This window comes from Mesoplodon densirostris, chromosome 5, assembly GCF_025265405.1.
Source record: "Mesoplodon densirostris isolate mMesDen1 chromosome 5, mMesDen1 primary haplotype, whole genome shotgun sequence".
NCBI classification, from domain to species: Eukaryota; Metazoa; Chordata; class Mammalia; order Artiodactyla; family Ziphiidae; genus Mesoplodon; species Mesoplodon densirostris.
In genome coordinates, this window is record NC_082665.1 from 136,540,513 (window position 1) to 136,557,600 (window position 17,088).

At 40.3% G+C, this 17,088-nt stretch overlaps 1 protein-coding gene across 1 annotated transcript in view; it reads left to right on the forward strand.

Annotated features, from left to right (window-relative positions):
• The window catches only part of IGSF10 (immunoglobulin superfamily member 10), a 46,666-nt gene that overhangs the window by 23,592 nt on the left and 5,986 nt on the right, over positions 1-17,088 (forward strand). The window contains exons 6-7 of the mRNA XM_060099529.1: positions 4,590-8,894; positions 9,361-10,258. Of these exons, the coding sequence (XP_059955512.1) occupies positions 4,590-8,894; positions 9,361-10,258 (5,203 nt within the window). The remainder of the gene's footprint in view (positions 1-4,589; positions 8,895-9,360; positions 10,259-17,088) is intronic.

A 17,088-nucleotide genomic window follows, 5' to 3' on the forward strand; every position in this document is an offset into this window, starting at 1 on the left:
AGTTCTATTTGTAGTTTTTTAAGGAACCTCCATACTGTTCTCCATAGTGGCTGTATCAATTTACATTCCCACCAACAGTGCAAGAGGGTTCCCTGTTCTCCACACCCTCTCCAGCATTTGTTGTTTGTAGATTTTCTGATGATGCCCATTTTAACTGGTGTGAGGTGATAGTCCAGCTGTGGCTAGGACTTCCAAAACTATGTTGAATAGTAGTGGTGAGAGTGGATATCCTTGTCTTGTTCCTGATCTTAGAGGAAATGCTTTCAGTTTTTCACCATTGAGAATGATGTTTGCTGTGGGTTTGTCATATATGGCCTTTATTATGTTGAGGTAGGACCCTCTATGCTCACTTTCTGGAGAGTTTTTATCATAAATCGGTGTTGAATTTTGTCAGAAGCTTTTTCTGCATCTTTTGAGATGATCATATGGTTTTTATTCTTCAGTTTGTTAATATGGTGTATCACATTGATTGATTTGCATATATTGAAGAATCCTTGCATCCCTGGGATGAATCCCACTTGATCATGCTGTATGATACTTTTAATGTGTTGTTGGATTCTGTTTGCTAATATTTTGTTGAGGATTTTTGCATCTATATTCATCAGTGATTTTGGTCTGTAATTTTCTTTTTTTGTAGTATATTTGTCTGGTTTTGGTATCAGGGTGATGGTGGCCTCATAGAATGAGTTTGGGAGTGTTTCTTCCTCTGCAATATTTTGGAAGAGTCTGAGAAGGATGGGTGTTAGCTCTTCTCTAAATGTTTGATAGAATTCACCTGTGAAGCCATCTGGTCCTGAACTTTTGTTTGTTGGAAGATTTTAAATCACAGTTTCAATTTCATTACTTGTGATTGGTCTGTTCATATTTTCTATTTCTTCCTGATTCAGTCTTGGAAGGTTATACCCATCTAAGAATTTGTCCATTTCTTCCAGGTTGTCCATTTTATTGGCATAGAGTTGCTTGCAGTAGTCTCTTAGGACGCTTTGTATTTCTGCAGTGCCTGTTGTAACTTCTCCTCTTTCATTTCTAATTTTATTGATTTGAGTCCACTCCCTCTTTTTCTTGATGAGTCTGGCTAATGGTTTATCAATTTTGTTTATCATCTCAAAGAACCAGCTTTTAATTTTATTGATCTTTGCTATTGTTTTCTTTGTTTCTATTTCATTTAATTCTGCTCTGATCTTTATGATTTCTTTCCTTCTGCTAACTTTGGCTTGTGTTTGTTCTTCTTTCTCTAGTGCCTTTAGTTGTAAGGTTAGATTGTTTGTTTGAGATTTTTCTTGTTTCTTGAGGTAGGCTTGTATAGCTATACACTTCCCCCTTAGAACTGCTTTTGCTGCATCCCATAGGTTTTGGGTCATTGTGTCTCCACTGTCAATTGTTTCTAGGTATTTTTAAATTTCCTCTTTGATTTCTTCAGTGATCACTTCGTTATTAAGTAGTGTATTGTTTAGCCTCCATGTGTCTGTGTTTTTTACAGATCTTTTCCTGTAATTGATATCTAGTATCATAGCATTGTGGTCGGAAAAGATACTTGATACAATTTGTTTTCTTAAATTTACCAAGGCTTGATTTGTGACCCAAGATATGATGTATCCTGGAGAATGTTCCATGAGCACTTGAGAAAAATGTGTATTCTTCTGCTTTTGGATGGAATGTCCATCTTGTTTAATGTATCATTTAAAGCTTGTGTTTCCTTATTTATTTTCATTTTGAATGATCTGTCCATTGGTGAAAGTGGGGTGTTGAAGTCCCGTACTATGAGTGTGTTACTGTCGATTTCCCCTTTTATGGCTGTTAGTATTTGCCTTATGTATTGAGGTGCTCCTATGTTGGGTGCATAAATATTTACAATTGTTATATCTTCTTCTTGGATCGATCCCTTGATCATTATGTAGTGTCTTTCTTTGTCTCTTCTAATAGTCTTTATTTTAAAGTCTATTTTGTGTGATATGAGAATTGCTACTCCAGCTTTCTTTTGATTTCCATTTGCATGGAATATCTTTTTCCATCCCCTTACTTTCAATCTGTATGTGTCTCTAGGTCTGAGGTGGGTCTGTTGTAGACAGCATATATATGGGTCTTGTTTTTGTATCCATTCAGCCAATCTGCGTCTTTTGGTGTGAGCATTTAGTCCATTTACATTTGAGGTAATTATCGATATATATGTTCCTATTCCCATTTTCTTAATTGTTTTGGGTTCGTTATTGTAGGTCTTTTCCTTCTGTTGTGTTTCTTGCCTAGAGAAGTCCTTTAGCATTTGTTGTAAAGCTGGTTTGGTGGTGCTGAACTCTCTCAGCTTTGGTTGTCTGTAAAGGTTTTAATTTCTCCATCAAATCTGAATGAGATCCTTGCTGGGTAGAGTAATCTTGGTTGCAGGTTTTTCTCCTTCATCACTTTAAATATGTCCTGCCACTCCCTTCTGGCTTGTAAAGTTTCTGCTGAAAGATCAGCTGTTAACCTGATGGGGATTCCCTTGTGTGTTATTTGTTGTTTTTCCCTTGCTGCTTTTAATATGTTTTCTTTGTGTTTAATTTTTGACAGTTTGATTAATATGTGTCTTGGCGTATTTCTCCTTGGATTTATTCTGTATGGGACTCTCTGTGCCTCCTGGACTTGATTAACTATTTCCTTTCCCATATTAGGGATGTTTTCAACTATAATCTCTTCAAATATTTTCTCAGTCCCTTTCTTTTTCTCTTCTTCTTCTGGAACCCCTATAATTCGAATGTTGGTGTGTTTAATGTTGTCCCAGAGGTCTCTGAGACTGTCCTCAGTTCTTTTCATTCTTTTTTCTTTATTCTGCTCTGCAGCAGTTATTTCCACTATTTTATCTTCCACCTCACTTATCCATTCTTCTGCCTCAGTTATTCTGCTATTGATCCCATCTAGAGTATTTTTCATTTCATTTATTGTGTTTTTAATCGATGCTTGATTCATCTTTAGTTCTTCTAGGTCCTTGTTAACTGTTTCTTGCATTTTGTCTATTCTATTTCCAAGATTTTGGATCATCTTTACTATCATTATTCTGAATTCTTTTTCAGGTAGACTGCCTATTTCCTCTTCATTTGTTAGGTCTGGTGGGTTTTTATCTTGCTCCTTCACCTGCTGTGTGTTTTTCTGTCTTCTCATTTTGCTTATCTTACTGTGTTTGGGGTCTCCTTTTTGCAGGCTGCAGGTTCGTAGTTCCCGTTGTTTTTGGTGTCTGTCCCCAGTGGCTAAGGCTGTTTCAGTGGGTTGTGTAAGCTTCATTTTGGAGGGGACTGGTGTCTGTGTTCTGGTGGATGAGGCTCGATCTTGTCTTTCTGGTGGGCAGGTCCACGTCTGGTGGTGTGTTTTGGGGTGTCTGTGGCCTTATTATGTTTTTAGGCAGCCTCTCTGCTATTGGGTGGGGTTGTGTTCCTGTCTTGCTAGTTGCTTGGCATAGGGTGTCCTGCACTGTAGCTTGCTGGTCGTTGAGTGAAGCTGGGTGCTGGTGTTGAGATGGAGATCTCTGGGAGATTTTCGGCGTTTGATATTATGTGGAGCTGGGAGGTCTCTTGTGGACCCATGTCCTGAAGTTGACTCTCCCACCTCAGAGGCACAGCACTGACTCCTGGCTGCAGCACCAAGAGCCTCTCATCCACCCGGCTTTTGGGGGGTCTGAGGTCTTCTGCCTGCGTTCAGTAGGTGTTCCGTAGGAGTTGTTCCACGTGTAGATGAATTTCTGGTGTATCTGTGGGGAGGAAGGTGATCTCCGCGTCTTACTCTTCCGCCATCTTCCCCCAGGCCCCCACCCAGAGCTGTATTTTTAAATGACCAGGTACGTGATATCTGAATACCTGAAAGAGGAGGTTTCTATGATTCGCAAAGGCTTAGGGTATTCCAAGAGCTATAAGATTTTTCAGGCTTCTGACTTCACCAAAATGTCAGTCCTTTAATGGGCTGCTCTGTTGCTTGGGCACAATGTTCCTCTCTCCCCATTAAACTTGATCCTCCTCCATTGAGTCTACCTCAGTTGCCAAAGTCATACTGTGTCTTCCTTCACTCTTCTTCTTAATCACTCTCTCTGTTCAACCACATCCTCACCTCTTATTGATTGGTTCTACCGACTTCATTATCTTCTGCAACCATCTTCTTGTCTCCATTTCTACTGAGGCCAAGCTAGACCACACCAAGAAACCTTGTAATTCACTCATTGATCTTTTTGGTAATGGACAGAAACTTGGGTTCTTAATGATATCCAAGGACTTATAAATGGTAATTTATCAAACAGGTTATCATTTAAAGGACAGTGAAGGTCTTTGAGTCTTAAAACATTAAAATGGGGAAACAGAACTAAATATATATCAGGTACTTTATAGGCATGGGAAATATAGTAGTTAACAAGACAGACAAAATCCTTGTGCCTATGGATATGATATTGTGGCAGGGTATATGGACAATTTGTTTTCAGAAATCAATCCAAAGACAACAACAAAAAAGGACAAAACACTAAAATTTCTAAATTGTTGTTTTAAATTCTAGCAAAAGCTACTTATTCAAAATGTTTAAATGTTAATTCATAAAGAAGCCACAACTGGCAATAATTCAATTGTCATTTTTTCTAGATATAATAAAATGCAAAAAAGACAGAAGTCCCTCCAGTCCTCAGCAATGTCCACGTTGCATGAACCCCAGGACCTCTAAAGGCAGGCCCTTAGTTATGGTCCCAGCTGCAGCTTTCCTGTGTGCCAAGCCAACCATTGACCCCTCCCTGAAATTGAAGAGCCTGACTATTCTGGAAGATAGTGTTTCTGTGTCCATCTCTCTCCAAGATTTCATGGCACCCTTCGGCTCCCTGACTTTGAATATGACAGACCAGTCTGGAAACGAAGCTAACATGATCTGCAGTATCCAAAAGCCCTCAACGACATCATCCACTGCATTCACTGCAGAAAATGACTACATCATGCTAAATGCATCATTTTCAACATTTCTGGTGTGTAACATAGATTACAGTCACATTCAGCCAGTGTGGAAAGTGCTGGCTTTGTACAGTGACTCTCCTCTGATCCTAGAAAGGAGCCACTTGCTCACTGAAACACCACATCTCTGCTACAAGTATAAACAGGTGGTACTGCAGCCTGAAGACATCTTTACCAACATCGAGGCTGATCTCAGAGCAGATCCCGCTTGGTTAATGCAAGACCAAATTTCCTTGCAGCTAAACAGAACTGCCACCACACTCAGTACACTGCAGATCCAGTACTCCAGCGATGCCCAAGTCACTTTACCAAGGGCAGAGATGAAGCCAGAGAAACAAAAATGGACCATGATTTCCAGGGATAACAATACTAGGCAGGAACGCACTGTTTTGGTCGGTGGGACCTTTGACCTAGATTGCCCCAGCCAAGGAGACCCTCCCCCACAACTGGAGTGGCTTCTAGCTGATGGAAGTAAAGTGAGAGCCCCTTACGTTAGTGAGGATGGACGAATCCTGATAGACAAAAGTGGAAAACTGGAACTCCAGCTGGCTGATAGTTTTGACACAGGCATATACCACTGCATAAGCACCAATTACGATGATGCAGATATTCTCACCTATAGGATTACCGTGGTAGAGCCCTACATAGAAGCTTATCAGGAAAATGGAGCTCGTCATATAGTTTCCATTGGTGAAACACTTGACCTTCCATGCCATTCTACGGGTATCCCAGATGCCTCTGTCAGCTGGGTTCTTCCAGGAAACACTGTGCTCCATCAGTCCTCAAGAGATAAGCAAATTCTTAACAATGGCACGTTAAGAATATTACAGGTGACTCAAAAAGACCAGGGTCATTATCGTTGTGTAGCAGCCAACCCATCAGGGATCGATTTTTTAATTAACAAAGTTTCAGTCAAAATAAAAGGGCAACAGCCAGTGGAGCATAATGTAGAAAAAGATGGATCTGGGTTTGATGAGCCCAATTCCATTGCTCAGCTTAAGGACCCACCAGCTGCACAACTCCCCACATCTGCTCCAGTGAGGGCTGAGGCTGGAAAACAAGTCTCAATCACAAGTAAGAATCCTAAGCATGGGGTGTTAATAGCCCAGCGGCATGGAGATGCAACCAGCCGACGTTTCAGAGAACACAGGAGGCAGTTCCCTCCCTCTGCCCGGAGAATTGACCCACAACACTGGGCAGCACTACTGGAGAAAGCTAAAAAGAATATGATGCCAGAGAAACGAGAAAATACCATAACAAAGCCACCTCCACTGGTCACCCAACTCCTGGAAATACCTGGTGAGGAAGTAGACTCATCAGGCATGCTCCCTCCAGATGAGGAATTTATGGTCCTGGCAACTAAAGCTCCCAGTGTTCTGGCAAGGACAGTGACTGCTGATTCCAGAAAATCATCTGATAGCCCTGTGACAAGTATAACTGCTGGCGCCCAAGTCTCCCCAATTGTGATTACACAGATACTACTGCCTGAAAAACTAAGAGGTTTCAAACCATCTACTACTATTAAAACTAAAGCCATGTCAAAGAATATGAACGCAAACACATCAAGCAAAATACAAGGCACAACCAACCGAAATTTATCTACTATCTCTCCTCTACTACCTGAAGCAAGTCAATTTCAGGATGCTGACGACATGGAGAGAAAAAGAGAGCATTTGCAAAGTGTACCCCCAGTAACAGCGGGGGCTACTACAATCAAAGATGTCCATATCAAAATTCTGGGCAGTGCTAACAGCAAAGCTGATGTATTATTAGGATCAGTAAATACCACCAATAGTCATCAGACGTCTGTAATAGGAGTCAGCGAACCCTGGAGCCATCATTCCCATTCTCACGTTACTCAAAAACCTAACACCTCTAAGCTCCCTTCAGACCCATACACTGCTGCTCATCATTCTCAGTTACACATTCCTAGAAATAGTACAATTAACACTCCACTGTCCAAACACTTTGGAAGACGGAGGAAAATTTGGAGCAGGGGGCGAACTCCAATCTTCCGACAGCATGGATACAGCTTTGTGAGGCCAACACTCAGAAGTTCTTCTGTAGAAAGAACCACTGCATTTTCAGCCACAGAGCACAATGTGGAATGCCCATCCTGTTCTCCCAGAGAAAGACTCACCACTGCTGCAGCAGCATTGCCTTTTCCAAGGTCTTCCCCCATCACCCTCCCTGAAGCTAAAATTGCCAGAGTCATAGCAGAAGAATCTACAACTCTAGTCCACAATCCATCATTACTATTTGAGAAAAAACCAAATGTAGATGTTGAGAAAACAACACCAACAATAAAATATTTCAGTGCTGAAAGCACCCAAGTGACTCCAACTTGTGCAGTTATGACTCATGCAACAAATATTAGTTACCCAAGCGTGTCTAAAGCCAGTGAAGCTAAAAGAGATTCAGTGATTCTATCGCCACTTCCAGGTCCCACCATCAAGCCACCTATGCCTACTACTATAGCCATTACAAGATTTTCAAGAAGGAAAATTCCCTGGCATCATATCTTTGTAAATAACCATATCCAAAAAGAAAAGCTAAAGAATCAGCAAAAATTTGGTTCACAAAAAAGCACAGACTTGGTTCTTCCTAAAATATCTCCTGCTTTACCCACAGATAAAGTTTCCCCCTTTCATTTCACAACACTGTCAGCAAGTGTGATGCAAATTCCATCCGTAACATCAGCTACAACTCACCACAGTACCACTAAAACACACAGTCGTATAAGTCTCCCAACAGTGAAGGAGCTGCTCTTCCCACCTGTTTACCCTACACGTCCTAGTAGCTCAAGCAAAGAATCAAGTACAGATTTCATATCACTGAAAACAGCCATGCTGACAACTACTCCTACTGCCCCTGCATCTGTCATTATCAACAAAGCCCAAATAACCAGACCCAGGGCACGAAAAGTACAAAGAATAAAGGAGCCTCAAAAGAATAGGAATGACCCAAATAACTCTCCCAGCCAGATTTCTGGCTTCATTACACCCACCACTGTGATGCTTCCTGTTCTAACCGCAGCTGAAACTCCAACCAAACCCAGTGTGTCTGCTCTCACTCATTCTCTTCTAGAAAACATAAAAGAAATTTCAAGCACAATTGGTCTTCATCCAAGAACCTTTAGTCTGACAGATGTACTTGAAGAACAACCCCAGAAGAGTAGTCGGACTTTGAAGAGCACAGCTGCTTCTGAAACCACTTTGTCCAGCAAACTACACCAGAGTGCTGCCACCAGGAACACAATCCTTAGACACTCAACTGTGCCACCCTTCCTGAGCACCAGTGCCACTCCAATGCCAATTCCCACCTCCCCTCCCTTGAGTAACCAAAGTGCAGTTGCTCACAATATGGCAACTCCCATTTTCAGGATGATGACGAGTACAATGGTCAAGTCACATGAATCCTCAAAGCATAATGCTCATCCACAGCAATTAGCGGTAACATCTCCCCAAACTCTCCCAAATGCCAAGTTCACAATTGGAATCACCCACTTTATCTACTCCAATCTGTTAGGTTCTACTTCTATGCCAGCACTAATAACAGCTAAATCACAGAATTCTAAGTTGACTCCCTCTCCCTGGTCAGAAAACCACTTTTGGCACAAGTCACACCCAGAAATGGCTGAAAAGGTAAAAAAGCCAGTAGTGAGCATACTGCCCACTCCAGATCTGCCAGAGGACACCACTCAAGCTTCAAATTGGGATATACAGAAGAATGCAAAGAAAAGTAGCTCTGATAAGACACCAATTCAGAAAATAACAACTTCCAAATTCCTTCCCTTTGATTCTTTATCTAGGAATATATTTGAAAGGCCCAGAATAGTTGGAGGAAGAGCGGCAAGTTTTACTGTTCCAGCTAACTCAGATGCCTTTCTTCCTTGTGAAGCTGTTGGGAATCCCATGCCCACTATCCACTGGACCAGAGTCTCATCAGGTATTTGAAACTGTTTCTTTATGCTTCATCTTCTTTAGTTACAAAACAAGGAAAACATTGTGTTATGTTTTGGGTTTATGTATCCAAATAATCAACATCAACATCAGATTTCTCCAAGACTCAAACAATTCATATCCTTATTTGATATATGCATGGCTTTTTGCTCATTAGAAGGTTTTAAAACATATGTTAAGACCATTTTTTTGAAATGCTTTGAAAGCAGATACAAAGAAATTGTGAATGGTCATTGTGTTGAAGCATCTGGCTTTTACATTAAAAATAGGGTTTAAAAAAATCCAGAAATAACTTTAGTAATCTGAAGACTAGGTGTCTTAATTTTAAATATATTTTTTCCCAGTAGCATAACAAAAAGATAGCTTTCCTCTTGAGACTTCCATGTGAGCAATTTATGTTTACTATCTAAACTTTGATGACCTATGGCTATAAATTTCTTTCTTCTTATCAGGACTTGATTTGTCTAAGAGGAAACAGAATAGCAGGTTCCAGGTGCTCCCCAATGGCACCCTGTCCATACAGAGGGTGGACATTCAGGACCGTGGACAGTACCTGTGCTCAGCATCCAATCCATTTGGCACAGACCGCCTTCATGTCACCTTGTCCGTGGTTTCCTATCCCCCCAGGATCCTGGAGAGACATACTAAGGAGATCACAGTCCATTCCGGAAGCACAGTGGAACTGAAGTGCAGAGCTGAAGGCAGGCCCAGCCCTACAATTTCCTGGATTCTTGCAAACCAAACAGTGGTCTCTGAATCATTCGAGGGGAACAGGCAGGCCCTGGTGACATCTGACGGAACGCTGGTCATCCACAATCTCAGCATTTATGACAGGGGCTTTTACAAATGTGTGGCCAGCAACCCAGTGGGCCAGGATGCACTGCTGGTTAAAATACAAGTTATTGCGGCCCCACCTGTTATTCTAGAACAAAAGAGGCAAGTTATTGCAGGGACTTGGGGTGAAAGTTTGAAACTGCCCTGTACTGCAAAAGGAACTCCTCAGCCCGGTGTTCACTGGGTCCTCTCTGATGGCACCGAAGTGAAACCATTACAGTTCATCAATTCCAAGTTCTTATTTTCAAATGGAACTCTGTTTATAAGAAACATAGCCTCTTCAGACCGGGGCACTTATGAATGCATTGCTACCAGCTCCACTGGCTCAGAGAGAAGGGTGGTAATTCTTACAGTGGAAGAACGAGAGACCATCCCCAGGATAGAATTTGCATCCCAGAAATGGATGGAGGTGAATCTGGGGGGCAAATTACTACTAAACTGCTCAGCCATTGGGGAGCCAAAACCGAAAATAATCTGGAGGCTACCATCCAAGGCTGTCGTCGACCAGTGGCACAGGTAAACCATACCTTTCTGTTGAGATTATCTTCTTTATTTAGCCGTACAACTTCTGTAGTGGTAAAAGGGGTGAGAGTAGCAGCTGTGTTAGAGAGCGCCCAGACTCTGCACAGAAAAGTAACTCGCTCTAAAGAAAACCCAATCGTTTTGCGACTAATACAAAATAATACAAGTTATATAAAAACCAAGTTTCTTACATGCCATACTCTAAGGGCCAGCTTCTTCCTGAGTTTATATAGTTAAAAAGAAGGATAAAAAATCTCATTTGCTTCCATACTTGTGACAGTTTTAAAATGGTACCTGTGTAAATGTATTTATAATTTTTCTATCCAAAAATAAGAGGGAATGTTGTAAAGCAATCAAGTTCTGGAGAGATGCACTTCATTATTTCACTCTTCAGAGTCTCCTAGTAAAGCATTTTCAATTTTAGTGCAATCTATACTTAATTTATTCTACCCTAAAACTGCAAAGCACTTTATGAAAGTCACAACATTAAGGCCTTCACAAAGTGAAATGTATTCAGGACCTCCAATCACTCTGACGGTGTCAGACACATATATACACATACACACTTTCCCTAATATCTCCTGTTACAGGCATATTAATAGTGATTTTAACTGTTTTCTATACACATTAAATCTCTTTGAAAAATAAGTTTATAACTATTAATTTTTGCCATTTACATGACTTCATACAATGATGTTTCATAATATGACAGAAAAGATGGGGATGAACATTTCCATTTTATATGTTTGTTTATTTATTTATTTTTAATAGATCCTTATTGGAGTATAACTGCTTCACGATACTGTATTAGTTTCTGTTGCACAACAAAGCGAATGAGTCACATGCATACACATATCCCCATATCCTCTCCCTCTTGAGCCTCCCTCCCACCGTCCCTATCCCACCCCTCTAGGCATCACAAAGCACCGAGATGATCTCCCTGTGCTATGTGGCTGCTTCCCACCAGCCAACTGTTTTATGTTCGGTAGTGAATATATGTTAATGTTGCTCTCACTTCGCCCCAGCTTCGCACTCCCACCCCATGTCCTCAAGTCCATTTTCTATGTCTACCTCTTTATTCCTGCCCTGCAACTAGGTTCATCAGTACCAATTTTTTTTTTTTTAGATTTCATATATATGCATTAGCATATGGTATTTTTCCCCTTCTGACTTACTTCACTCTGTATGACAGACTCTAGGTCCATCCACCTCACTCCAAAGAACTGTTTTGTTTCTTTTTATGGCTGAGTAATATTCAACTGTATATATTTGTCACATCTTCTTTATCCTTTCATCTGTCGATGGACACTTAGGTTGCTTACATGTCCTGGCTATTGTAAATAGAGCTGCAATGAACATTGTGGTACATGTCTCTCTTTGAATTATGGTTTTCTCAGTGTATATGCCCAGTAGTGGGATTGCTGGGTCATATGGTAGTTCTATTTGTAGTTTTTTAAGGAACCTCCATACTGTTTTTCATAGTGGTTTTATCAATTTATATTCCCACCAACAGTACAGGAGGGTCCCCTTTTCACCACACCCTTTCCAGCATTTCTTGTTTGTAGATTTTTTTGATGATGGCCATTCTGACTGGTGTGAGGTGATACCTCCTTGTAGTTTTGATTTGCATTTCTCTAATAATTAGTGATGTTGAGCATCTTTTCATGTGCCTCTTGGCCATCTGTATGTCTTCCTTGGTAAAATGTCTATTTAGGTCTTCCACCCATTTTTTAACTGGATTGTTTTTTTGATATTGAGCTCCATGAGCTGTTTGTGTATTTTGGAGATTAAGCCTTTGTTTATTGTTTCATTTGCAAATATTTTCTCCCATTCTCAGGTTTGTCTTTTTGTCTTGTTTATGGTTTCCTTTGCTGTGCAAAAGCTTTTAAGTTTAATTAAGTCCCATTTGTTTATTTTTGTTATTTCTGTTACTCTAGCAGGTGGGTCAAAAAAGATCTTGCCATGGTTTATGTCAAAGAGTGTTTTTCCTGTTTTCCTCTAAGAGTTTTATAGTGTCTGGTGTCTGGTCTTACATTTAAGTCTTTAATCCATTTGGGGTTTATTTTTGTGTATGGTGTTAGGTAGTATTCTAATTTCATTCTTTTACATGTAGCTGTCCACTTTTCCCAGCACCATGTATTGAAGAGGCTGTCTTTTCTCCATTGTATATTCTTGCCTCCTTTATCAAAGATAAGGTGACCATCTGTGGGTGGGTTTATCTCTGGGCTTTCTATCCTGTTCCATTGATCTATATTTCTGTTTTTGTGCCAGTACAATATTGTCTTCATTACTGTAGCTTTGTAGTATAGTCCGAAGTCAGGGAGCCTGATTCCTCCCACTCCGTTTTTCTTTCTCAAGATTGCTTTGGCTATTCGGGGTCTTTTTTATTTCCATACGAATTGTAAATTTTTTTGTTCTAATTCTGTGAAGAATGCCATTGGTAGTTTGATAGGGGTTGCATTGAATCTGTAGATTGCTTTGGGTAGTATACTCATTTTCACAATATCGATTCTTCCAATCCAAGAACGTGGTATATTTCTCCATCTGTTTATATCATCTTTGATTTCTTTCATCAGTGTTTTATAGTTTCCTGAGTACGAGTCTTTTGCCTCCTTAGGCAGGTTTATTCCTAGGTATTTTATTCTTTTTGTTGCAGTGGTAAATGGGAGTGTTGGCTGAATTTCTCTTTCTGATTTTTTTCATTGTTGGCGTATAGGAATGCCAGAGATTTCTGTGCATTAATTTTGTACCCTGTCACTTTTACCAAATTCACTGATTAGCTCTGGTAGTTTTCTGGTGGCATCTTTAGGATTTTCTATGTATAGTATCATGTCATCATAAAACAGTGACAGATTTATTCCTTCTTTTCCAATTTGTATTCCTTTTATTTCTTTTTCTTCTCTGATTGCTGCGGCCAGGACTTCCAAAACTATGTTGAATAAGAGTGGCGAGAGTGGACATCCTTGTCTTGTTCCTGATCCTAGTGGAAATGCTTTCAGTTTTCACCATTGAGTATGATGCTTGCTGTGGGTTTGTCATATATGGCCTTTATTATGTTGAGGTAGTTTCCCTCTATGCCCATTTTCCGGAGAGTTTTTATCATAAATGGGTGTTGAATTTTTTCAAAAGCTTTTTCTGCATCTATTGAGATGATCACATGGTTTTTATCCCTTAATTGGTTAATGTGGTGTATCACATTGATTAATTTGCGTATATTGAAGAATCCTTGTATCCCTGGGATAAATCCCACGTTATCATGGGGTATGATCCTTTTAATGTGCTGATGGATTCTGTTTGCTAGCATTTTGTTCAGGATTTTTTCACCTATGTTCATCAGTGATATTGGCCTGTAGTCTTCTTTTATTGTGATATATTTTTCTGGTTTTGGTGTCAGGGTGATGGTGGCTTCGTAGAATGAATTTGGGAGTGTTTCTCCCTCTGCAATTTTTTGGAAGATTTTGCGAAGGATCTGTGTTAGCTCTTCTCTAAATGTTTGATAGAATTGGCCTGTGAAGCCATCTGGTCCTGGCCTTCTGTTTGTTGGAAGATTTTAAATTACAATTTCAATTTCATCACTTGTGATAGGTCTGTTTATATTTTCTAATTCTTCCTGGTTCAGTCTTGGAAAATTGTACCTTTCCAAGAATTTGTCCATTTCTTTGTGGTTTCCCATTTTATTGGCATATCATTGTTTGTAGTATTTTTTTTTTTTTTTTTTTTGTGGTACGTGGGCCTCTCACTGTTGTGGCCTCTCCCGCTGCAGAGCACAGGCTCCGGACGTGCAGGCTCAGCAGCCATGGCTCATGGGCCTAGCCGCTCCACGGCATGTGGGATCTTCCCTCCCGGACCGGGGCATGAACCCATGTCCCCTGAATCGGTAGGAGGACTCTCAACCACTGCGCCACCAGGGAAGCCCTGTAGTAGTCTCTTATAATGCTTTATATTTCTGCAGTGTCAGTTGTGATTTCTCCTTTTTCATTTCCAATTTTATTGATTTGTGTCCTCTTCCTTTTTTTCTTGATCAGTCTGGCTAATGGTTTATCAATTTTGTTTATCTTCTCAAAGAACCAGCTTTTAGTTTTATTGATCTTTGCTATTGTTTTCTTTGTTTCTATTTCCTTATTTCTGCTCTGATATTTATGATTTCTTTCCTTCTGCTAACTTAGGGTTTTGTTTGTTCTTCTTTCTGTAGTTCCTTTAGGCATAAGGTTAGATTTAGTTGAGATTTTTATTGTTTCTTGAGGTAGGCTTGTATAGCTATAAACTTCCTGCTTAGAACTGCTTTTGCTGCATCCCATAGGTTTTGGATCGTGTTTTCATTGTCATTTGTCTCTGGGTATTTTTTGATTTCCTCTCTGATTTCTTCAGTGACCTCTTGGTTACTTAGTAACATATTGTTTAGCCTCCATGTGTTTGTGTTTTTTGTTTTTTTTCCTGAAATTGATTTCCAATCTCATAGCATTGTGGTCAGAAAAGATGCTTGATATGATTTCAATTTTCTTAAATTTTCTAAGGCTTGATTTGTGACCCAAGATGTGATCTGTCCTGGAAAATGTTCCATGTGCACTTGAGAAGAGAGTGTATTCTACCACTCTTGGGTGGAATGTTCTATAAATATCAATTAGACCTATCTGGTCTCTTGTGTCATTTAAAGCTTGTGTTTCCTTATTTATTTTCTGTTTGGACGATCTGTCCATTGGTGTAAATGGGGTGTTAAAGTCCCCTACTATTATTGTGTTACTGTCAATTTCCCCTTTTATGGCTGTTAGCATTTGCCTTATGTGCTGAGGTGCTCCTATGTTGGGTGCATAAATATTTATAATTGTTACATCTTCTTGGATTGATCCTTTGATCATTATGTAGTGTCCCTCCTTATCTATTGTAACAGTCTTTATTTTAAAGTCTATTTTATCTGATACAAGTATTGCTACTCCAGCTTTTGATTTCCATTTGCATGGAATATCTTATTCCATCCCTTCACTTTCAGTCTGTATGTGTCCCTGAAGTGGTCTGACGTGGGTCTCTTGTAGACAGCATATAGACGGGTCTTATTTTCGTATCCATTCAGCCAGTCTGTGTCTTTTTGTTGAGGCATTTAATCCATTTACATTCAAGGTTATTATTGATATGTATGTTCCTATTACCATTTTCTTAATTGTTTGGGGTTTGTTTTTGTGGGTCTTTTTCTTGTCTTGTGTTTCCTGCTTAAAGAAGTTTCTTTAGCATTTGTTGTAAAGCTGGTTTGGTGGTGCTGAGTTCTCTTAGCTGTTGCTTGTCTGAAAAGCTTTTGACTTCCCCATCGAATCTGAATGAGATCCTTGCTGCGTAGAGTAATCTTGGTTGTAGGTTTTTCTCTTTCATCACTTTAAGTGCATCCTGCTACTGGCCTGCAGAGTTTCCACTGAAAAATCAGCTGATAACCTTATGGGGATTCCTTTGTATGTTTGTTTTTTCCCTTGCTGTTTTTAATATTTCTTCTTTTAATTTTTGTTAGTTTGATTAATGTGTCTTGGTGTGTTTTTCCTAGGGTTTATCCTGTGCTTCCTGGACTTGGGTGACTATTTCCTTTCCCAGGTTAGGGAAGTTTTCAACTATAATCTCTTCAAGTGTTTTCTCAGACTCTTTCTTTTCCTCTTCTTCTTCTAGGAGCCCCTATAATTTGAATGTTGGTGCATTTTGTGTTTTCCCAGAAGTCTCTGAGATTGTCTTCAATTCTTTTCATTCCTTTTTTCTTTATTCTGTTCCTCAGCCATTATTTCCACTATTTTGTTTTCCAGGTCACTTATTCGTTCTTCTGCCTCAGTTATTCTGTTATTGATTACTTGTAGTGTATTTTTCATTTCAGTTATTACATTGTTCATCTCTGTTTATTTGTTCTTTAGTTCTTCTAGATCTTTGTTAAACATTTCTTGTATTTTCTCAATCCGTGCCTCCATTCTATTTCTGAGATTCCGGATCATCTTTACTATCATTACTCTGAATTATTTTTCAGGTAGATTGCCTATTTCCTTTTCATTTATTTGGTCTTGTAGGTTTTTTGCCTTGCTCCTTCATCTGTGACATATTTTTTTGCCATCTCATTTTTTTTTTTTTATGAGTGGGATTGTGTTCCTCTCTTACTGGTTGTTTGGTCTGAGGCTTCTAACACTGGGCTTTGTAGGCTACTGTGTAGAGCTGGGTCTTGGTGCTGAGATGAGGAACTCTGTAGGACCTCACTCTGATGAATATTCCCTGGGGTCTGAGGTTGTCAGTCCAGTGGTTTGGACTCAGAGCTCCCACTGCAGGAGCTTTGGCCCACCCATGGGCTCATGAACCGAGATCCTGTAAGCTGCCTGGGGTGGCCAAAAAAACCCCACAATAACAAAGTAAAAAAATTAGACTAGGAAACTAACAGATATGTTAGGAATAGAAAAATAAAAGTATAGATGAATCAACAACCAGAAGGTACAACAGTACCACAATAGTGAAAAAGAGGAGGAGGGGAAAAAAAAAAAAGGCTGGAAAAGGCCTTGGCTGTGGAGGGCAGGATCTAAGCAAGGTTGAGCTTTGGGTGGTGGGCAGGGCCAATGCTCAGGACCACTGACAGGGCTGGAAAAGGCCCTGGGGGCTGTGGGGGGGTGGAGCTTAGGCTCAAGGAACAGAAGGGGCCCAGGCGTGCTCCCTACCCCTGCTCTCAGAGGGCAGGGGACCTCACCTGGGAGCCCAGCAGGCTTTCTGGGCTCAAACGCCCTCTGCTCCTCTCCCGCTCCTCCCAGAGGGCCCCTCCCACCTGCCTCTCCTGATCTCCCCAGCCTCCCTCCTATGCCCCTAAGGACCCACGTGGC